At 39.0% G+C, this 24698-nt stretch overlaps 1 protein-coding gene across 1 annotated transcript in view; it reads right to left on the reverse strand.

The window, feature by feature from the left end:
- The window catches only part of DNAH7 (dynein axonemal heavy chain 7), a 308475-nt gene that overhangs the window by 181016 nt on the left and 102761 nt on the right, over positions 1-24698 (reverse strand). The window contains exons 19-26 of the mRNA XM_038420958.2: positions 23178-23371; positions 21685-21883; positions 19612-19752; positions 9220-9432; positions 3775-3884; positions 2624-2792; positions 1146-1248; positions 904-1031 (exon numbers count right to left, since the gene is read on the reverse strand). Coding sequence (XP_038276886.1) covers positions 904-1031; positions 1146-1248; positions 2624-2792; positions 3775-3884; positions 9220-9432; positions 19612-19752; positions 21685-21883; positions 23178-23371 — 1257 coding nt within the window. The remainder of the gene's footprint in view (positions 1-903; positions 1032-1145; positions 1249-2623; positions 2793-3774; positions 3885-9219; positions 9433-19611; positions 19753-21684; positions 21884-23177; positions 23372-24698) is intronic.

Genomic DNA, 24698 nt, shown 5'->3' on the forward strand with positions numbered 1-24698 from the left:
AAATATGCAGCAATTTCCTTTCAATATTCTGTTTCTTATTCAAAAGGGCTGTTAGCACAGCAAGTTGTAAAATTTACAACAAAACATCATTGCACTAGAAAACACCAATTCAATAAAAGAAAATGTTTCACTAAATATATAAGCAATTCAACAAACTTTTCTCAAAACACAGGCAGATCTCTCCACCTCCCACCCTAGCCCCCTGCTCCTAGGGACAAAAAGGCACAGGGCCAGGCACTCTGCCTCTCCACCTGCCCCTTGTTCTGGCCATGGAGAGGCTCAGCACCAGGGCAGTCCGCCTCCTTATCTCCCATTTTGCTCCCAGCCATGGAGAGGCATAATGCCAGGAGCTCTGCTTCCCTGCCTCCCCACTTGCTCTGGGGGATGGGCAGCACTCCTCTCCAGGTCCCAGGAGCTGGGGATTAACTTCACAAGTGAAACTTGTGATACCTTCCTAGAGGGCAGTTGGGAAGCTGAAAAATTCCATTTTGGCTCTCCTGAAGCGGAATATTCTTGAAATCCTTTTCAATGTCATGATTTTGATGTTTTGTTGTGCTTTGAGAGAAAACTTTTTTTCTCAAAAACACAAAAATATTCATGAAAATGGATCCTCCATTTTCTACCAATTGTACATGTTAGATCCTTCTCTTAAAACTACCTCTTGACATTGGCAATTTTCCAATTATTGCACTGTCTTTAGGATAATTTTTATTTTTTGTTCCTCTTCATGGGAGGAGGTAATAATAATTGGTTTGAATATTGAGTTTAGAGCAGTAGAGGTTGATTTGATTAAATATTCTCAGTAATGTATGTATTTGATGAGAGCATTATTTCTTCTGTATTAACTTCAAAAATTAATAAAATTAAAAGTGTAATTGTTATTCTAACTACTTTCTACCGTACCTTAAGATTATCTGGAAGCTCTGAACGCCCAGCATAACCTGGATTCATAGTTATAAAGACAGCACACGTGGGGTTCAGTTTCAGTTCAGTTCCTTCAAATACTAGAAAGTCAGACCCTGAATTGATACCTATGGACAAATGAAAATTAATGTAAATTGTAGTTACTAGTCAAATGCTACTTTTTCTTACTCTTTATTTTATTCATATTTAGCATAGAAGATGTGACTGAAGCAACAGATTACCTCTTTGGATAGTAAGAATTTGTTGAGCAACAACAGAAAGTACTTCCAAATCAATTCTGTTAAATTCATCAAAGCAAGCCCAGGCTCCACAAGATAACAAACCCTGGAAGGGTATAACAGACAAACTGTTAATTCATATTCATTATTTATTTTCAATGTAACAGTGATAACTGAATAATGAATAATGAAAAATATGTATTTACATTTAATAAACAAAAGATGACTATACTCAAGTTTTGGGCATGTTAACAACTAACCAAACTCACAATTCATATAGGAACATTTCCAAGAAGCATTACACTGTAAAATATATTAATTTATCAGCCAATAACTCAAAACAACAAAATAAAATAATATCCTAATTTAACCTAAACACCTATCAAATAGATGGATATCCTGAATGTCAGCACATTTTGACTATTTCAGACAAGGAAGCAAGTTTCAGCTCCAATGAGCCTATATGGACAACAATATATCTGCAGACACCCTCTTATTTCTAATAGGAGAGCTTCAGATCAAATGCCTCCACTGACTCCAGCTGGCACCATGGCATGGAGAAAGAGGCATTCTCTCAATGAAAGAGGTCCCATTCCCCCGACCATTCAGGGCTTTGTAGGTCAAAAAACCCCAAACACCCTAAACTCCACCTGGAGACCAATAAGCTACTAAGGCAGGTCCCAGAATACAGGTGGAATGTGGTCCAGATGACATACTTCACATAATAAGGGGGATGTGGCATTCTGTACCAGCTTCAGTCAATTTGAGTGTATTTCAGTAATCTAATTTTGAGATGACTAAGATATGGATAACAGTAGCAAGGATTTGAAATAAAATGTCATTAATTTTGGATGACATTCACACTCTCTCTCATAAAGCCTGAGAAAATGGACAAATCAAGAAACTACAGGGCTGAAATTCATCCCATAGTCAGTGGGTTGGCAACAGTGCACTCCTCCTTGGCAACTATTACTTTTTCAAAGCGAGAGTAACTGTCACTATCCCTTTACATACCTATGCAAGGGTGCCATGCTACAGAATATGTGTAACTGGATTCATTTCCCTTTCCCCCATGATCCATTCTTTACTGACCTATTTGGAGCCAAGACGGAAACCCCTCCCAATATACGCAATATCTTCCAAAGATGCTAATACAGGGGTTCTGCAGCACATGCTATGGTAAATTTCACCCTCTCTGAATATTTTTCTGTAATTTAATATGTTTTACTTTTCACATTTTAAACACAGCATTTTGTTTTCTCATTATGGATAGATTATTCTAGTCAAGCACCAGTGTTTCAGACAAATTTGGATGAACTTTTGCCAGGGTAAACTTTGGAAACCACAGGTTTCTTATATTAATTGGTTTATTTATGTAGCCCTACTATAGATTATACATGTTCTATGCCATTTCACATGCCAGAGTGAAATAAAGAGGCTTTAGTGTAAATGAAAATCCAGCCCTAACGATTAATCCAAACCTTAAAGAATTTTCCTAATGCAAGGTAATCTAATCCATCAGAACAATTGAAAACCACACACTGCTTCGCTACAGCCTTTGCTAAGTCTTTCGTAGTTTCAGTTTTTCCAGTTCCAGCAGGACCTTCAGGGGCACCTCCTAGATGAAGATGAAGTGCTCCAAATAGGGTTCTAAAATTTAAAAAAAAAAGTTGATAAAAAAGTGTGCCATTTTCCATACTATCATTGGTAACACGTTATTTTTCCAGCTATTCCAGCATTTACAGGAAACTTTAAAAACTGCTGTTCAATGTCTATATATCCATATTCAACAAATTCTACTGGATTTTCTCCCAAAATATTCTTTACTACAATACCAGCAGCCACTAATACTAGTCAGTCATACATGAAGTAATTTACCCAGAGTCCAAAATACTGCTTCTTTCTAGTCACTTTCCAAAATCTCATTCCTGTAATATGGGGCTACAGACAGAAAAGTGATGTAATAAATTATACCAATGGATTAGAATATTGATTTAATCTCAAATTTGTTCAGTTTACAATTTAAAATATGATTTCAAACTAGTGACATTTTAAACTAAACTGGGGTCTGAAAAGATAGCTGCACCACCTATAAAAAAGTGCCTCAGTCAAAATTTAGCACATGATTTTGTTTTTGATTTATGAGGTAGAATAGCATCTAACACACTCTACCTTAGCAGGTATTAGCTCTGAAATACTTACAGTAGTAAAAACATTTTTTGTTCAGTAAAACCCCTATCTAAGTACTTATATGGCTCTCATCACTGTGGTATCAGAGCACCTATGTCCAAGCAGAAATGACCTGAAGCCATAAAGGAAACATGTTGAATGAGAAACTGCCATTTTTATAGTTACTTTTGTGAACACATCTGTTCTTTAAAACAGAAATCTATAGATAATTAAGTTTTCCCAAAATGTCAATTATATCACAATAAAATATTAACAACATACCCTAATCTAATAAATAATCAAAAAGCATACCATATCATCATGCCTAAAAGAACAATAGAAACAAGTAATAAAGTAGAATTATCCATTTCATTCTGGCAGACATCTGTTCTGAGGATTCAATTAAATTATTTCAGTAACATAAATTCATGTCCCTAACACATTCACTAATTTGTGGTTTTACCTGTAGCATCTGTCTGTAAGTGGAGTAATAACCAATCTTGGGGTATTGCCAAGATACTCATACCCATATTTCAAACCAGCATTGATCATCTTTGTTTGTAGATGTTCTTCCTATGGGAACAAAATATATATTTTATATAGTACAGGAAACTAAAATAAATACAACTAATCAGGATTATTCTTTAAACGTGCAGCTTGGCATGCTGCTATTAGAAACAACTACTGAGCAAATCACATGGCTTACGGTATATAAATGAAATGAGTAGGCTTTCATCTCTTGGTCCTCTAAGCAAAAATCTCTTCGGGACAATGATTTTCTCTTATTTCTTTACACAGCAAATGGCATCATGGAGGCCTGAAACTGATTGGGGCATCTAGGTACTACAATAATACTAATTAATAAATTTAAAGACAGACAGTAGTGTGACACTTTCAGGGTTAACTACGAATAGAGGATGAATCACCTATTTACAGCATGAGGAAGCCTTGGGTGTCTGTATACCCACCAGGGAAAATATGTCCAAAACTACTAGCTGCTGGCAACACAAGCACTGCCACTCCAGGTTTTGCAAGCCCCACTCTTTTCCGCTGCAGGCTAGCAATTTCCACACCCCAGCCCTTAGGCTCCCTAAGTAAGTCCTTAGGTCAGAACAGAGACAACCTGTAGCTAAATCTATGGAGATAGTTAGACAGCCGAGCTCCGCTCTGGCCCTGAAGCACAGACCACTCCAACCTGTCTGTACATTTCACTTTGTTGCACTTGAATGTCCAGGTCCACAACTTCTGGACATCTACAGTGCATGCAGATTTGCTGCCTCCATGGAATCCATGCCCCCCAGTTCACCAGTCTCATTAGTTCAGCACTCTCCTTAACACACAGAACTTAGTCATGTGTATAGAAGAACCAAACAGAAGTTTATCTGATAAAGCTTAAAATAAAGACTCAAACAGAAGCAAAAACTGTAACTCCTCGCTTAACGTTGTAGTTATGATCCTGAAAAATGCGACTTTAAGCAAAATGATGTTAAGCCAATCCAATTTCCCCATAAGAATACACACACACACACACACACACACACACACAGAGTAAGTTTAAAAAAAAAACAATTTAATACTGTACACAGCAATGATGATTGTGAAGCTTGGTTGAGGTGGTGAAGTCAGAGGGTGGAAGAGGGTGGGATATTTCCTGGGGAATGCCTTACTGCTAAATGATCAACTAGCACTCGGCTCAGCTCTCAAGGGTTAACACATTGTTGCTAATGTAGCCTCACACTCTACAAGGCAGCAGAAATGAACGGAGGGGAGACAGCATGGCAGACAGAGACACACACCCTGTGTGTGAGAGAGAGAAAGATGTGTATTGTCCCTTTAAGTATGCTGACCCTACTCTAAGTACATGGTCTTTTTAAGTAGATCAGCAAGTTGAGACAGCAGCTGCTTCCAGCAAGCTCCCTCCGTCCTGAGCCCTATCATGTCCCTCACCCCTGCTCTATGGAGATGGGGTAAGTGGGGGGCAGGAGCAGGGGGAGGGGTACACCCTGACATTACACCCCTCTTTCCTCCAACCCCTCTGCACAGTAAGCAGGAGGTTCCAGGGAGCAGCTCCAAGGCAGAGGGCAGGAGTAGCACATGGCAGTGAGGGGAAGTACAGCTGAACTGCCAGCAACTGATAGCCTGCCGGGTGGCTGCCGCACAGGGAACTTAGGGGAGCAGGGAGCTGATAGTGGGGCTGCCAGTCCACCCTGGTTCAAAGCCCCACAAGCTAGCTCCAACAGGCTGCTCTTTCTACAAGCAGTGGACAAAGCAGACGACTGCCAAACAACGTTATAAGGGAGCATTGCGCAACTTTAAACAAGCACGTTCTCTAATTGATCAGCAACGTAAGAACGAAACGTTAACTGGGACAAATTTAAGTAAGGAATTACTGTATAAGGACTGGAAAGATATGGTTACAGGTTAAAGGAAAACATAAAACACAGTCTAGAGCCTATACTTATTAACAAGTTTCTTTCCTGTCTAATAAGTATTTCTCACCCAATGGTCCCTATAAAACTTGAACAATCAAGAGACCTGGGATCCACTTTTCATAAGACACACACACTGACAGTGTTGTCTCCATAATGGATGACATCTTGTGCCCTCCTTTCTCCTATTATACAGTTCCATACCTTTTGTTTCTTTTCATAACTATGGCATTTTGTTAAATTTGGTTCACCCCGATGGTCTCCCTATTCAAGATCTTTTGCTTGGGCTCTTTTGTGATTCGTAAAGGCCCAAGCCACCATTTTGGCCAGATTGCCAACATTTGGCTAGGCTGGGTCAAAATATGTCAATTTTTCTCACGCTTGATTGCATTAGCACGGAAAGCCATGCCACCACAAGTGACCAGTTTCACTTCCAGCAGCTTTGGAACATAATATTCTATGTGTGACATAACTCTTAAAATATTTTACATACATACATCCTACAATAACCATGACAACCAGCAAGTTCTTACCTTTCAGCAGAGACTGCACATGTCCCTCTTCAGCAAAATATTGTGAAGATGCCAATCAGAAGAAAACATGCCCATCTGGGCATGTCTAAGCATCTCCGTGGGTACAGACTTTTAATTGTGTACCCCGCTGTCATAAATACAAAGGGAAGGGTAAACACCTTTAAAATCCCTCCTGGCCAGAGGAAAAATCCTTTCACCTGTAAAGAGTTAAGAAGCTAGGATAACCTCACTGGCACCTGACCAAAATGACCAATGAGGAGACAAGATACTTTCAAAGCTGGAAGGGGGGAGAAACAAAGGTTCTCTCTGTCTGTGTGATGCTTTTGCCAGGAACAGAAAGGAATGGAGTCTTAGAACTTAGTAAGTAATCTAGCTAGATATGCGTTAGATTCCGATTCCTTTAAATGGCTGAGAAAATAAGCTGTGTTGAATGGAATGGATATTCCTGTTTTTGTGTCTTTTTGTAACTTAAGGTTTTGCCTAGAGGGATTCTGTATGCTTTGAATCTAATTACCCTGTAAGGTATTTACCATCCTGATTTTACAGAGGTGATTCTTTTACTTTTCTTCTATTAAAATTCTTCTTTTAAGAATCTGATTGCTTTTTTCATTGTTCTTAAGATCCAAGGGTTTGGGTCTGTGTTCACCTATGCAAATTGGTGAGGATTTTTATCAAGCCTTTCCCAGGAAAGGGGGTGTAGGGTTTGGGGAGGATTTTGGGGGAAAAGATATTTCCAAGTGGGCTCTTTCCCAGTTATATATCTGTTAGATGCTTGGTGGTGGCAGCAATAAAGTCCAAGGGAAAAAGGAAAATAGTTTGTACCTTGGGGAAGTTTTAACCTAAGCTGGTAAAAATAAGCTTAGGGGGTTTTTATGCAGGTCCCCACATCTGTACCCTAGAGTTCAGAGAGGGGAAAGAACCTTGACACCCGCTCTGTTGCCAACATGGGTCAACAGGGGCACAAGTGGTTCTCAAAATGTTGGCTAAGGAGCAGATCTATGTAGTCCCCAGACCTATTTTGATCACAATTGTGTTGTATCTGTCAGTTTTCATGCAATAAGGATTCTTCCATTGTTCAGGGTTCTCAGAATGTTAAGCAGTTTTTCAATGAACTAAACTCAAAACCAGCCCTTCTCTGCACCGTGTTTCACTTATGTCTCTGTCAAATGTTTCTTTGAAATATATTCAGCAGTGCCCAACTTCTGGAGAAGACCAAAATGGAGGGTAGCAAACACAAAAAATAAAACATGCCTGGGAGAAATTACATCTGTGAGAACCATTGGCAATGGGTGAGATTCAGTATCAATAAATGTAAAGTCTCACGGCTGGAGAGAAGAAATAAATAGTAAGATACAAAATATGGAGATGTAAAACTGCACTAAAATAAATTATTTCACAATATTACCATAATATTACTTATTCATAAAACCAAACAATGTAGTTACCACAGTGTAGGGTCACGTTTAGGAGGTGAACCCATAAGAGCTATCTACAGTTACATGCCACAGTATGAAAATGCTTGACAACTGCTCTAGGACAATAGCTCAAATATGACTCACGTGAGTAGTGGTAACTGATAGATGTTAAATGACCTACACAAAAATAAGATGCAGCCAGATTTTTTTTCTATTATATACAAATTTCTCTAATTAAAAATGAAACAATAAACATTAGCAATGCACATGATTTTATCATCCCAGCAGTGGAAACAGCATTAGTACTGTTGACCTATTTGTCAGACTTCGATAAGTCCTTATAGCATGCCTGCTAGCCAGAGTCCCATAATGCTCTGAGGTCATGCTAAGACAAGGAAAAAAATACTAGCTTGCTAAACTTATCAGAAAAGATGTAGTAATCTTTGGAATATTTTTGCAAGAAATAAATGTTTTTAGCAAGGTACTAACCACATAACTAAACAGGAGCTTGAGCTAAAACAGATGTTTATTATGCAGCTTGAAATGTAACAGAAAACTAGGAAAGATACTACAAAAGATATGTCTGTATGTGAAAAAGAGGAAATAATGAGAATGAAACTGTAAACAACTTAGGCATAAAAGTGTCAAGTTGTAAGCAAATAAGCAACCTGACAGCACTATACCTGATTGTCATCTGCTGCAAGGATTGGTTTAGCACACTTTGGTAATGTATACCTCATTTCTGTTATGCCCTGACTAATCATTACCTGAAAAACTTGATCAAAATGAGTTATTGAGATCTCTTTAGTTATTAAATAATTCAAAGCCATGAAAACTAATCAATATTTATCGATTATTATTGACTATTAATTTGTAACAGTACAGTGCATTCATACATCTTATTGCAGCTCAAAACAGTCCATGTTTACAAGACCAACTGGCATTTCGAAAAATACTTTAGCATATCTTATGGACAAGGCCAGTATACTGATTCTAGTCTTCTGGTAACAACTGTTCCTAACAGATTTCTCTAATTACTGATACAAGATGCTCTTATATTGGAACATCTCCTCCTGATAAATATAATGTTTAAAAACATGGCATCTGAGACAAATATTTAGACCTTTGCCAAGAAGTGTAATGTGCATTCTCATAATACAGAAATCTTGATAAGTCAGACTAAAGCCCTTAACTCAAAACTTAAGATCATAAAAAGTTCTCTACCTAGCCAGCAGTGTCAGGGAATCAAACTATACTATTAGACCAAATTAGTTTTTATCTCTAAACCTGCAGATTCAGCAAGTGTACTGACAGTCAACAGTGATGAAAAAAGTAATTTTAATTAAAATCATATATTTATGGCTACTGGCCATTTTATCTTGCAATCGGCAGAATGATTGGATAGATATATTTTGTCATCAGCAAAAATTCTCATATTAGTGTAACTATTACCTGTGTCAGCAAGCAAGCACAAATTGAAAAGCCCGTGAACAGAAATTCTCTTCTGATAGGATTCAGTGACATTACTTACCTCCCAGTAGTACCTAAGCTGACTTAACCATTCAAAGTCACTTTCATCACTGACTTTCTTGCTTACTAGAGATGCAAGAACATCCCTAGCATGAACATCCAGCACAACAAGTGCTCCAAGAGTCACTCGATTCTGCTTAGACAGCTTTCCTCTCACCAAGGTAACAATGTCATCAATCTGTCTAGTATTCTGTTCCAGATAATCCTTGAGTGCCTGAGAGAATTAAAAAATGAATAGATTACATTGTTAATCTAAGAAACTACCACAAATTCAGTTTATTTTACCATGAATTTTGTGTTTTTAAGATGTACTCTGACAAAGAACAATAGTACAAATTTTCACTGGTATATTTCACATGAGATTGTTACTTGCTTTTAAACTCTAATTTTAAAATACATGTAACCCTCACTTGGACTTTGCCATCTCCTGGAACTCCGGACTGAGCCTCTAGTGGGTCCTACCCTAGGATCTTTAACAATAATGGGTACCAAAGCTCTCTGACACTATTTCCCAGCATGCTTGGAGTCAGAGCTGCAAGCAGAATGAACTAGAAGCGCCTACTGAGGCTACTATGGAGGTTCTATAGTGGAAGATATGAACAAGCAGTTTGCTGAACCAATGATGAGCAAGGGCTTGGGCAGGAGACTGGGTTCTGGGATCCCGCAAGCGGGAGGGCCCCAGAGCTCAGGCTTCTGACTAAGTCTGCACATCTACACTGCAATTAAACAGCCCCTTAGCCTGATCCCCTTAGCCCAAGTCAGCTGACATGGACTAGCCATGGGCTTTTAATTGTAGTCTAGATGTACCCAAAGAGACTAGCTTTAGTTTCAGTTTGAGCTTTGAGTTTGGGGGGAACCCAGAGAGAAAAGACCAGCTCAGGGAATCTCCAATTAATTTCCATGCCCCACAAAGGGAGCCTGAATTGCTGTAGGATCTAGTGCATGGGCCAGGCAGTTCCAGCCCTGCAGAGACCAGCATCCAGAGTGGCAATGGTCTGATCCAACACTGACTAGCGAGGGCCAGCTGAGACCTATGTAAGACTCCAGATCATGGAGCTAGGGGAGGATCCTGCCCCACCCATGGGTGAAGACATAGTAAGGACGCCCTTTCTATTTAATCTGGCCAACATTCACAGAGCTGCAGCACTCATCTCAGGACTCAACCTCGGCATACCATCTGGGAAGGTGATGGGTGGATCTAAGGGCTGGGAAGAGTTGTGAGTATTGGGAGGTGGAGAATAGGTTGATTTGTTAATAATTTATTAGTTAACCCTGACCCTTACCTTCCCCAGATCCTATTTTCCTGTTCACAGTAAAGCCACTCCTTGTTATACTGTTATTTTTGGGTATGTCATGCCTTTCCTGGGGTTTGTATTTATTGTTTTTCATGTATGTACTTGAAATGTACTTTATTATTTTTCATGTACTGGGCTGTATACGCCTTGCCAGCAGTGGTAGCATAATTTATTTTCCGAAGGGAAAACACCCCTTGTGTCTTGGGCACAGTGAGGAGTCACCCTGAGTGGGTGGATGAGGCATTCACAAAAAAAGGAACCATGATCCAACTCACGTGAGGAGAATGGAGAACCTAAGCAGTAAGTAGCAGGAAGGAGCCTTGAGCCACACGTTAAGAAAGGGACTACTTACAATATGTAAAAGACCAAAATATATTACTAGAAGTATAAGAGCATCTATTATTTTCTCCCATGGATATAAGAAATGGTCCTTTTCATTTTGTAATTTTTATGTTATGAAAATGCCAAGCCCTCTCTCAAAAGTTAACATTATCAACCAGAAAATCACATTTGTGTCTGCAAATTTTTTACTTACCACAGATAAAAGTAACAACTAAGATGTCTGTAACTAAAAGTAGCTAATGAGGAGAAAATATTTTCTTCCTTTTTTTAGTTAAACAAACTTTAGTCTTAGTCAGTGCCACTGTTTCTCCTCTACAGAGTTAGTGTCTTTCTTGCTAAAAAGGCCTTAGTAAACATTAAGGCTTCTGCTGGTCGAGAATTTTTCATCAGAATAATTTTGACAGAAAATGCCCTTTTTGCAAAAATAAAAATTTCTTCTCTCCCCAGCTCGAGGCCAGGGAAGCTGAACATTCTGGCTCTTTGCCTCTCCTCTCCAGAAGCCAGGCTGGAAGATGTCAGTTTCACTTAAGTTTCTGACCCATCAGTCCATAAGCTGAAAAGATTCTGTTTTTGATCTCCTGAAAAAGAATTTTTCTTGATTTTTTTGTCCCAGTTCAAGATGAAATTTTTTCAGAACTGAAATTTTACAGGAAAGGTATTTCCATTTTCAGGCCAGCTCTAATTAAGGCCCCAACTGAGGAAAACACTCTTATTTAGAACAGTATTTAACATATAAGTTCTTGACACTTAATTAGGAAGAGGGGAATAAAAAAAATAACATTTATTTTTTTTAATTGGTTCCTTATTTTAATTTCAGGATATACTTTTAAAAGGTGCTCTATATGAAACATGATTTTTTTAATTAATCCATTTAAAAATGAATTCAAGTTGGCAATGGCCCTTTAACATGTTAAAGTTATGGTCACTAGAAAGTTTCAAGAAATAAGTTTGTTCCCTTATATACCAAAAGCTGTAAGGTTATGATTTTTCCCCACAAATCACCAAAGTAATTCTAGAAAAAAAAGATTAATGATTAATATAATACAAAGTTGTCTTTTTTTGTTGTTAATAGTTTCAAAGTTATAGAGCTCTATTAATATTCAAAGAAACAAGTTTTGAATATATATGTAACAGAAGAGATTTTTGCAGCACATATTAAAAATTCCTAAAAGAAATACATACTAGAAAATGAATAATGCTTTATTTTTTTGTGAAAAATTATCAGCTACGAATTCTCAGTTGTTGCACTAGTAAGGGCCCAATTTTGGCCTCAACAGCAATTGGCATCCCTGTTTACTGAAATCAATAGGAATTGCACATAGCTATGTGAGAGAAAATTTGTCCCCAGCCATAGGATCGCAAAATTTAGATCCAGATTCTGATCCAAATACAAATATCTCCAAAGGTCGGGGGATGATAGGAATCAGTATTTCATTTTGGCCTGTTAGAGAGATTTTATTTATTTTTTTATTTTTGTAGAGGATTTACTATGGCTAATAACACCATAATTATCTTCATAATTATTACTGGATTTATCCTCACAATTCCCCCGTGAGGTATGAAAGTATTATCTCAGTTTTACAGATGGGAAATTGAGACAAAGGACTTGTCTACACAGTGCATCAGTCAACACCAGCGTGCCTTTCGAACAGTACTATATTAACATAAACTAGAGAATATAAAATGATTAGGGGCTGGAGCACATGACTTATGAGGAGAGGCTGAGGGAACTGGGATTATTTAGTCTGCAGAAGAGAAGACTGAGGGGGGATTTGATAGCTGTTTTCAACTACCTGAAAGGGGGTTCCAAAGAGGATGGATCTAGATTGTTCTCAGTGGTACCAAATGACAGAATGAGGAGTAACGGTCTCAAGTTGCAGTGGGAGAGGTTTAGGTTAGATATTAGGAAAAACTTTTTCACTAGGAGGGTAGTGAAGCACTGGAATGGGTTACCCAGGGAGGTGGTGGAATCTTCTTCCTCAGAGGTTTTTGAGGCCTGGCTTGACAAAGCCCTGACTGGGATGATTTAGTTGGGGATTGGTCCTGTTTTGAGCAGGGGGCTGGACTAGATGACTTCCTGAGGTCCCTTCTAACCCTGATATTCTATGATTCTATGATTCAGTGTGCACCAGCCCGGTTCACACAGGCCAGTTAATGCCTGACACTCTAGTGCTGATTAAAATGTATACCCCTTCCGGTGCACACAAAAGCACCATGTACACAAACCCAAAGAGAGGTCAAATGACTTGCCCAAGCATGCAGTGTTGTTGTAGACACATCAGTCACAGGATAATAGAGAGACAAGGTGGGTGAGGTCCTATAAAAGATATTTTCTCACCCACCTTGCCCAAGCATGAAATCTATGGCAGACCTGGGTATGGACCTGAGAAATTTCTTAACTGATAATTTGTTGTTAGCAGCTTCTGTCCCCATTCATCACTAATATGTAATATATCTCACCAGTGGAATTTAGAGGCGGGCCAATATCATTGCCAGAGCCTCTAACACTAAGCCCTGGCCTTCAACTCAGGGCAATTAAAGAGTTCTTCCAAAGGTATAAAAACACTCCAGCAAATAATTATTAGCATTAAGATAACTTGATATAATGTCTTAATTAATCTGAAGACAAGATTTCCCTAAATCTCTCTTTAAAGAAAAAATTCAATTTGTATTCTGGTAATTTACCAGACTAGTAGGGCGGGTCAAATGAGGAGAGACATTGCTAACAGAAAGAAAATTATAGGTTAGAAATTTCTCATTCTCTTGCACATCTCTCTTCATTCATCACTAATGGGAAGTAGTGAACTGTGAATCACAGAAGTGTGCAGGGTATGAGATAAGCAGAGTTTTCATTATTAGAATAGAATAATAGGCAGGAATGGAAATTCCCCCCATATATAGCAAGGAATTATGTGGCAGCCAACCTAGTACAATCTTACTACCAAAGGATGCCGCTGCAGAAGAATAGAAACTTGGTTTGCAAATCTTTCTCAGATGAGGTTCATACACTTTCCCCAAAAACCCTCTAAGGACTTCTGTGAATAGTTTCCCAGATTCCTAGCATGCCCACTGGTGCAGGATTTTAACATCCTACCTGCACTCACTTTCAAGCCATAAAGCCTTTGGTATTTGGGGTAGAATGAGATGAACAGGGTACAATTGGCATGTGTACTCCATATACTTCAGATATATCTTTATAGCACTAGGAATACCCATTTATGTCACAACCTTCTAAAGAAATACCAAGGGTTAGAACAAAATTATGAGAAAATTATTTCTCTGGAATTGCAGAAAGAGGAATTTATCTTGAACAGAAAGGTTTCTGGAGCTATAAAAATAACCTTTTCCTCATGACAAGAGCAATGTGGTTCTTGGATAGATAGGGGAACAAATTCCTAACACTGCCTTTCAAAGGTAATGGCAACAAGAAAGGCGACCCATAGGCTTATCTAATGTGCAATTTGAATTCACCTTGGCATTTGATGATACTCAGATGCGAAGTCTGATGTGCCTTCCTATGGAACACCACTAGGACTGTTACCCATGTTTTATGGTGCTTGATTGTAGGACTTCAATCAACCATTTTGGAGGAACTCTAATGTAAGTGAGATCACCAGAACTTTGTGATTAATATTAGATTTGTATTGTGGTAGCATCCAGGGATCAAGGCCCCATTATTCTTGGCACTGAACAAATAAAGAGTTAGTCCTTGCCCCAGAGAGTTTTCTATCTTCCTCCCACCAGAAACATTGATTTGACTAGGCACAGTCAAACATAAATTTGACTAGGCACAGTCAAACTAGATCAGTTAATTTACTGGTTGAGGTCTCTCTAGATACCAAAATGTATCAAAGGCTAATGGAGAATCCTTGCTGAACTACACACATCTCTACTGATGCTGTTAACTGTAGGTGTTCCTGGTCCAGATGAAGGAGTACCCTCCATGAAGAGGTCTGGTCTTTTCTGAAGGTGTAATGTGGGTTCCTTTGCTGTCTAGCAAATCCAAAGTGAGCAACATAATTGCCCACTATGTGGTTTCTTGCATCTTCTTCTGATGCAGCTGGTATTGTCCCCTGTCCTAGACAGGATATTGAACTCGAAGGATCAAAGTCCAATCTCATATGGCCATATTTATGGGTTTCCTTTTGGTTTGGTTTTGTTCTGTTCAGACACGCCACTGATATAGTTCACTTTGACAGCTAAAGTATTTCTGACACTGAGATTTTTGACATTTGTCTTCCAAGTATGCTTCCGATCTTGCAAGGATTACTTCAATAGTGAGCTGGTATAGACTGCAAATTGGGTTGGTTTCTAGCATGTTTGTACTTACCTGTCTACAAAGGGGCATTCGGATGTGATCTAAAAACTACTTTTAATCTTATATTGCATCAAGCATGGTTCCATGTTCTCAGATGGAATTTTTGCAGAAGCATTTTTGAGAAACCCACCCAGAGAATAACACTGATACATAGCACCAGCAATCCACCCATTACAGATAATTAGCTATGGATGACCACTTTCATGAAATGACTGATTAAATGAAGTATTGGAACTTTACAAAATTTTACCATGATGGTAAAATTATGGCCAGAGCCATGCCTGGTTTGACCTCTGGTCAACCAATGCTCTACATTGGGTTCACAAGTTCGTTTTGATTTTGAACTTGTGGCTATGAATCCTGTCTAGTTATGAATGGTTTGTTTCTCTGGACACGACACTGATTGGCATGTTGTCTAGATGCATAGCTTGTGACCTGTGCTTTGCTGTGACTACTACCAGCCATATCTGAAGATTCTGGGTGTGTAGGGTGGATCAGAATTAAGGATCTTATACAGGAATTGTTAGCTCTTGTATACAAATTATATTTTTCTCTTTGTCATGTTGAGAATGTGTTCATTTGGAGGAAATTTTATCCAGGTTCCATGGGATACTTCTGCTCCAGATGTTTCACTCTGCAATGACAATCCTTTCTAATTCGATACCCTTGGTATTAGTAGTGACTGCTATTCTGCTTTTACTGCAACCTAGTATCACTCAAGGCTTTACTTAATACATCTCCAGTCATTTTGAACACAGGAAATGATTTCTCTCCTGTAATCCCACAACAGTGCAGCTTTCTGGGTAATGGAAACTGCATATGCATCTATCCAGGTCACAGATTGCCTGAAAGTGCTCCTTATGCTTTAAGATGGAGCCAGTTTGTGGTTCAAGGGAGGGGTGGAAAAGTGGACCCTTTCCCACCTTTCAGAATCTGAGCTTCTTTGCCAGGTGGAGAAAGGGTCCTTGCACTGAAAGCTAGATAGGAATAATTCCTATTACATAGCAACCTGAGTTAGGACATCATAGAAGTGAATTTTGGATCCTTTCAGGGGGTTTTACCACTCCAGCCCAGGTCTATTGCAGGACCTATCCCCTGAGCTGGCTGGATAGAGTCATGCTTATCCTCAGAATTCTCCCTTGAAATGTTCAGAGGCTCTTGATTGGGCTTTTCGGCACAGGAGTCGTGGCTCCTCAGGACATGGGAGATAAATCCAACATACTGGCCAAACTCAGAGCTCCATGTCCTGGCAGTGCTAAGGTCAATTAGCTGTGAACAATAGGGTGTAATTTGCCCTCTTTAGGGCCTGTAAGTGCTGCCTCATATAGGGAATAGTGCTTAACTTTAGCCCAGTATTTGTAGGATAGAATCATAGAATCATAGAACTGGGAGGGACCCCTGCACTCATGGCAGGACTAAGTATTATCTAGAACATCTCTGATAGGTGTTTGTCTAACCTGCTCTTAAAAATCTCCAATGATGGAGATTCCACAACTTCCCTAGGCAATTTATTGCAGTGCTTAACCACCCTGGCAGTTAGGAAATTTTTCCTAATGTCCAACATAAGCCTCCCTTGCTGAAATTTAAGACCATTGCTTCTTGTCCTATCCTCAGAGATTAAGAAGAACAATTTTTATCCCTCCTCCTTGTAACAACCTTTTATGTATTTGAAAACTGTTATGTTCCCTCTCTGTCTTCTCTTTTCCAGATTGAACAAACCCAATTTTTTCAATCTTCCCTCATAGGTCATGTTTTCTAGACCTTTAATCATTTTTGTTGCTCTTCTCTGGATTTTTTCTTATTTGTCCACATTTTTCCTGAAATGTGTCACCCAGAACTGAACAGAATTCTCTAGTTAAGACCTAATCAGCACGGAGTAGAGCAGAAGATTTACTTCTCATGTCTTGCTTACAACACTCCTGCTAATACATCCCAGAATGATGTTCACTTTTTTTGCAACAGTGTTATACTGTTGATTCATATCTACCTTGTGGTCCACTATGACCCCCAGATCCCTTTCCACAGTACTCATTCCTAGGCAGTCATTTCCCATTTTTGTGTATGCAACTGATTGTTCCTTCCTAAGAGAAGTACTTTGAGTTTGTCCTTATTGAATTTCATCCTATATACTTCAGATCATTTCTCCAGGTTTGTCCAGTCATTTTGAATTTTAATCCTATCCTCCAAAGCTCTTGCAGCCCCTCCTAGCTTAGTATCATCCGCAAACTTTATAAGTTTACTCTCTATGCCATTATCTAAATCATTGATGAAGATATTGAACAGAATTGGACCCAGATCTGATCCCTGCGGGACCCCATTCATTATGCCCTTCCAGCATGACTGTGAACCACTGATAACTACTCTCTGGGAACAGTTTTCCAACCAATTATGCACCCATCTCATAGTAGCTCCATCTAGGTTGCATTTTCCTAGTTTGTTTATGAGAAGGTCATGCAAGACAGTATCAAAAGCTTTACTAAAGTTAAGATATACCACATCTACTGCTTTCCCCCCATCCACAAGGCTTCTTACCCTGTCAAAGAAAGCTATCAGGTTTGTTTGACATGATTAGTTCTTGACAAATCCATGCTGACTGTTACTTATCACCTTATTATCGTCTAGATATTTGAAAATTGATTGCTTAATTATTTGCTCCATTATCTTTCCAGGTACAGAAGTTAAGCTGACTGGTCTGTAATTCCCCGGGTTGTCCTTATTTCCCTTTTTATAGATTGGCACTATGTTTGCCCTTTTCCAGTTTTCTGAAATCTCTCCCGTCTTCCATGACTTTTCAAAAATAATCATTAATGGCTCCAATATCTCCTCAGTCAGCTCCTTGAGTGTTCTAGGATGCATTTCATCAGACCCTGGTGACTTGAAGACATCTAACTTGCCTAAGTAATTTTTAACTTGTTCTTTCCTTATTTTAGCCTCTGATCCTACCTCATTTTCATTGGTTTTCACTATGTTCGACGTCCAATCACCACCAACCTTCTTGGTGAAAACCGAAACAAAGAAGTCATTAAGCACCTCTGCCATTTCCACATTTTCTGTTATTATTTTTCCACCCTCACTGAGTAATAGCCTACCTGTCCTTGGTCTTCCTCTTCCTTCTAATGTATTTGTAGAATGTTTTCTTGTTAGCCTTTATGTCTCTAGCTAGTGATCTCATTTTGTGCCTTGGCCTTTCTAATTTTGTCTCTAAATACTTGTGCTATTTGTTTATATTCATCCTTTGTAATTTGGCTTACTTTCCACTTTTCCACTCTTTTTTATTTGTATTAGATCATTGAAGATCTCCTGGTTAAGCCAGGGTGGTCTGCCATGACTGAGTGGAGCAAGGGATTCTGGAGACAAGACACTATAGTGGTGGACCCAAGTGGTTGAAACCACCATCCTGCCAAATACCCAATTCAGGAGGGAAGCAAAAGAAAGAAAGATAATAAGTTGTTATTGCACAAAAATCAATAAAAATTAAAGTTATAAATCAAAATGGTTGGGAGAAATTGAGCCACTACCTTGTTCCGTCACTGGAGTCAGAAAATCTGGTGACCTGAGCTGAAGGTTGGGATTTTGTTCTGGAGCCTGCACAAACATTAGACCACCTCTGAATTCCATAGTTGGGAGTCTTTAACCCATTAGTGATGTATGAGGAGAGTAGCTGGTCAACAAAATTACATATACTGAATCCTAGTTCAATGCCTTAAGCAACCTTCCCCCCATTGACGGACCCAGGTCACAAGTTCTGATCCAAACTTTTCCAAAGTTGAGGATAGTTCAGATCCACTTTGCTGGTCCCACCTTGTAGCTTGAACAAGTACTAAACACTTTAAATCAGAGACAAGAAATGCCAGATCATAAAACTATGCCAATTTACACAACCTGAGAATCTAGAACATGAGAGCTGCCGTACTTGGTTAGACCATAGTCCATCTTGCCTAGTATCCTGTCACTGACAGTGGCCTAAACCAGAGCTTTGGGGTGAGTGTACAGTACCATGCAATTTTGGAGTGATCCGCTCCTGTCTTTCCCTCCCAGCTTTTGGCAATCAGAGATTTAGGGTCACCCTGAGCATGGGATTGCATCCCTGATCATCTTGGCTAATAGCTATTGATGGCACATATCTGACACATAAGTGTCACTGAGATATATCTTCAGTTGTTGAAGAATCTCCATTCCAATATAGATTGAATTCTGAAGCATCTTTACATATAGTAGAGAAGAAATATTTCCTTCATATTCTCCCAGAGTAAAAAATCAGGTACACCTTTCAAGTGGATATTCCAAAACATAATAATTACTCCCCAAATGGATATCTATCCAAATATTTCTAAACTCAACTGGTTTATACAACATGGACCCCAATTCACCACTGCATTACTCCAGTTTTATGTGAGAGTAACTTAAATTGTTCTTATAAGCTTTAACAAATGTTTACCTGTTGGCCATTTCTAATAGATTTTTGTACATCCGAAGTCCAGAAAATCTGGGATACACAAAGAACTGTCTGTCCAGGCCAGTCCCTCACCCAGTTAATACGTAGAGTTCTTGGATAGGCTTCAATTGCATCTGCAATCACCTAGTCATGGGGGAGAGAGGGAGAAACATAGTGTAGAGTTGAGACACACAGACAGTGTTCAGATCTTGAATTAGTTTAGGATAGGCTTTAGTGTTGAGAGTCAGAGCCAAATCAGAGCTAAGATTCAGGTCCAAGTCAGATCCATAACATTAATCTCACAAGAAGACTCTAAAAATTTCAGCCCATGATGGTAGAAACCTCAAGAGATCAGTCAACTGATCCAACAAAATTTCCAAGATCCTAATAGTGGGAATTTTATTAGATAGTCTCATTGGATTTTGCCATCAGGAACCAAACAGCTTGCAAAAACAGCTCTTACTGCAAACTAAAACTGGAAAAAAGCCCACTCCCCCTTCAATGAGGATAAATACATCAGTGGCTATTAGCCAAAATGGTCATGGGTGCAACCCCTCACTCTGGGTGTCCCTAAATCTTTCACTGTCAGAAGCTGGGACTGGATGAGAGGGGACTGATCCCTCGATAACTGCCCAGTTCAGTTCATTCTCTCTGAAGCAAGCATCTGGCACTGGCCACTGTTGGAAGATAGAATAATGGGCTATTTGGACCCATTATGACCATTCTTATGTTCTTATAATACCAGACCAAAAGGACCAATGATTTGATCTAAATATGATAAATCCTTCACAACATCCCATCATGTATCATCACCATTTTACAGCTGAAACTGAGACGCAGAAAGACTTGTATGACCAAAGTCACACAGGAAATTAATTGAACCTGAATCTCCTGATTTCCAGTCTAGTGTCTTAACCAAGATACTTTCCTCTCCACCTCTTATGTGAAAAAGCAAAACAACAGAATGGAAATTGTTCATTCAAAATCTGAGCAGGGTTTGCATTATTTTAAGACTTTGGATGTCTCTGAATGAATCAAAAAGCATTTTACTCTGCATTTTTAACTGTTGGAAAGACGCGCTTCACAATAACTAGATTCAGACACTGAAGTATTAAGTATGGATGAAAGAAAGAGCAATATATACAATTAAGGCACAAAAAATTTGCTAATAACTCGCAATATCTTTATCCAATACAAGCTGTACAAGCTATCCTAAGTGGCTTACTAATCACCCTCTCTAGTCACAGTATTATCCTACAATATTTAGAGAGTCATAATATGAATAGAAGAAAAATTAGGACTATAAAATCTTTCAGAATTGAAGAGCTTGTTTAAAGCTTCATCATATACTTTTATTAAGATTCTTTTCCAAAATATGGCTCTGTCCTGCAACATGGTGATTGAAGAATTTGAGGGTGTTTGGCATCGCCCAGCACCAGATACTTAGGTTGTGTCTACACTGCAGTTAAACACCCATGGCTGGCCTGAGTCAGCTGACTCAGACTCACAGGGCTGTTTAATTGCAATATAGATGTTGGGCTCAGGCTGGAGCCCAGGCTCTGGGAGCCCAAGCCCAAATGTGTACACTGCAATTAAACACCCCGGAGCCCAAGCCCTTGCAAACCTGACTCAGCTGGCATGGGTCAGGCCCGGGTGTCTAACTGCAATGTAGACACATTCTTAGCATCTATAGGTCTGGGAATTAGAGACAGGAAATGCCATACCAGTATTTCAGAGCACTCCCGGTAGAACCACCAGCCCAGATCAAAAGAAAATTGCCACTATGTTGTGCTTAAATGCCATATTTCAGCAAAGCACATGTTTAAGTATATAATTAAGTCTATGTTTAACTGTAAGAATATGGTTAAGTACCACTGACTTCAAAGCACACTCCTAAGTGCTTTCATGAATCGGGGCCAAGTGAATATAGTAATTTTGTACTATATGTAACACACAATGCCATTTCTACACTGGATTACCTTGCTTGATTGTTCCATCAGGAATGTATCTGTAATGGTACAGACTGCTCTGTCATGTTTTATTGTACACAGAATAAAACAGAATATATTTTATTACCTTGTGGATAGAGTTTATCATAGCTGTCTCCAACTCAACGAGCCACTTTTCAACTTGACCTCTAGCTTTAGATGTTGAGATTGTGTCTATGAGTTCCACAACCTCTCCTTCACTACTCTTTATGTGTGTAATGTCTAAAACTTCAGTAAACTCTACACTTGCAATTCCTTCAAAACACTTTTTCAAGTGAGGGTTTACCCTGCAGAAAACAAAACAAAACATACAGAATTTAAGACTACATAAATAACTAAACTTTACTTTAAAGCTCAGCCAAACTATTTTTCACCAATACTATAAAAGAAAAAAGGTATGTACTTCTTAAAGGTATTTTTGAGGAATTTACTTTAGAAAAACATTTTTAACCTGCTAATGTTCAAAGAGTTACACACACACAAACACACACACCCACACGTACATTTAAAGACTTACATGCACACACACATACACAATGTTTTTAAAGAGCAATTTAAAAAAATTAAACCTTGTTCAGATCCTCAGCAATTCAAACATTGTTAAGGCTCAGGCACAACTAGTGTAAGTGTTAATCTTCCTGTATGATCTAAAATCCTTTTTCACTTAGTTATACATTCCATACAAATAGATACATTAAAACAACACTGCAAGTGAAGCAATCAAACAAGTTGCAAGTGAAGTGATTAGATGCAGCCTTAATTCTGCTCCTAGTGCATATAAATTACAATAAAATCTTTCATTATATGATAGGATATTTCTTTCCTTTTTTTTTTTGGTCCCACAAAGTCCCCTGTCTCATTCATTGCATAGTATGTACACTTCTGAGTGAATGAGTCAGTTGTTCAACATTCATTTCTATCCTCACTGGTCAGTGAACAGTCTTCTGGTGCACTCACTGCACACTGAGTGCCAAACTCCAATGTTCTCACCCACAACTGAGTATCACCTTACTTAACAAGTATTTTCACTGACTTCAGTGGAACTACTTGTGGGGTAAGATACTATTTAGTATAAATGAGAGTTTCACAATCTAGCCATGAATGAGGCAGTAGACCTACAAAGTATGAAATCCATTATGAATATACAGTTTAAGCTGTGCAGAGGGCACTTGCAGACCTTTGCACTGGGGTGAATTGTACCCAAAACTCCAATGCTTAATATCATCAGAGGTCTCCCAGTCTCTACATCAAGCTAAGTCTTCCATAGGTAATAGCAGGAATTCTATGCTCGTTTTCTAACTTAGCTTTCAGTCTCTACCTTGACTCTCACTTTATTGAATTGCTCTAGTGTGCAACCAGGATGACAAGTTTGGCAAAACATACTGAATTTAATTAATACATATTTTAAAAGTAACCACTTTTGGTTTGGATTCTTCCTTGATAACTCAAGTAACTTGTAGTTACTTCAGATGCATAAGTCTCAATGAATAAAATGAGAGCTCTATGAATGGAGCAGCTACAGGATCATACCCTTAAGATGCATGTATTAGAGCCTCACACATATAACAAATATTACTGTACCGTGTAGGATCTTTGGTCTCTGAAAGAATCTCAAGGAGTTCATCGTTAGATAAGAAAAAAAATCTGGAGAAGAAAAGGCGCTTCTTTTCTAAGTATTCATTAAGTCCCTTAAGAATTAGTTCCAGCAATTCATTGCTCTTTTTTAGCTTTTCCAACATCTTGTCTATCATCACCACTGTCAGAACATGTCTGTCCTGAAAAACAAAATGAAATTATTCCACTCCAAAAAGGTTGAAGTCATACTGAGTAGTTTGCCACTCTGACATGGAAAGAAAAATCTGGAACAAAGTTACCTTTGAAGTTTGAAATTTTGCTTTAACCCATAGCATTATCTAGTGCATATTTTATTCTAAGTGTTTTATGTTAATCTTCTTTAATATCTGATTTTTGAAGAAGGTGGGTTAATAGAAGGTATTAAAGTGAGTTTTTCAATCATCCACAATTACTATATGAAAATACAATCCAAAACATAGGATCCAATCCTAAACCGATCTACAGCTCCATAGTTTCATTGTCTTCAATGCAGCTACATATATTCACACCAGCTGGGGATCTGGCCCATAATCTGTAATCAGCCTATATAATTCACTAACATAGAAAATCAAACAGAAGCCATTAGATAGATTTCTTAAGAAAAGCCTCTGGATAATTTTATGATCAACTACAACATTGATCATTACACTTTGTGACACTCTGGAAGTCAAAGTCACATCCTGGAACCCCCATATTCAGCCTGGTGATATGATTATATGTTTTGTACAAAGTATATCTTGTGAGGGGTATCATTTTAAAAGTCTTGATCTGTTGAATATTAATATCTTATTGCAGTGTTTCCCAAACTTGGGACACCGCTTGTTCAGGGAAAGCCCCTGGTGAACCGGGCCGGTTTGTTTACCTGCCGCGTCCGCAGGTTCGGCTGATCACGGCTCCCACTGGCCGCGGTTCAATGTGCCCGGCCAATGGGGGCTGCGGGAAGCGGCGGTGAATCGCGTCCAGTGGGAGCCGCAATTGGCCGAACCTGCGGACGCGGCAGGTAAACAAACCAGCCCGGCCCAGCAGGGGCTTTCCCTGAACAAGCGGCATCCCAAGTTTGGGAAACACTGTCCTATTGGATTGTATGTACTATCATTGTTTGTGAAGTTATGAAGCATTGCTAAGTGTGTTACTGAAATATGTTGTGAGGTTGAGAGATGCTCACAGCCAAACTTGCAACAAAGTACCAGCCAGATGTGCTGATGGACCATTAAAGGGAATCCACTCTCCCATCCCAGAGACTTCTCAAAGAGAGCATGTATGCAAGAGAGACTTTGACCAAAGAGAACTGCCTGATCCCCACATCCCAACAAAGATCTTTCCAGCAAACTGGAAGAGAATATAAAAGAGGGGAAATGACATCATCACTTGGCCTCTCTCCACCCTCAACGTAACACCTGGAAGAATGTCTGGAGGACAAAGACTTTGAACTGGGGAAGGGTGGTCCCATGCTGGAAAAGAATCCCAGCCTGTGTATTGAGGATCTGT

This window comes from Dermochelys coriacea, chromosome 11, assembly GCF_009764565.3.
Source record: "Dermochelys coriacea isolate rDerCor1 chromosome 11, rDerCor1.pri.v4, whole genome shotgun sequence".
Lineage (NCBI taxonomy): Eukaryota > Metazoa > Chordata > Testudines > Dermochelyidae > Dermochelys > Dermochelys coriacea.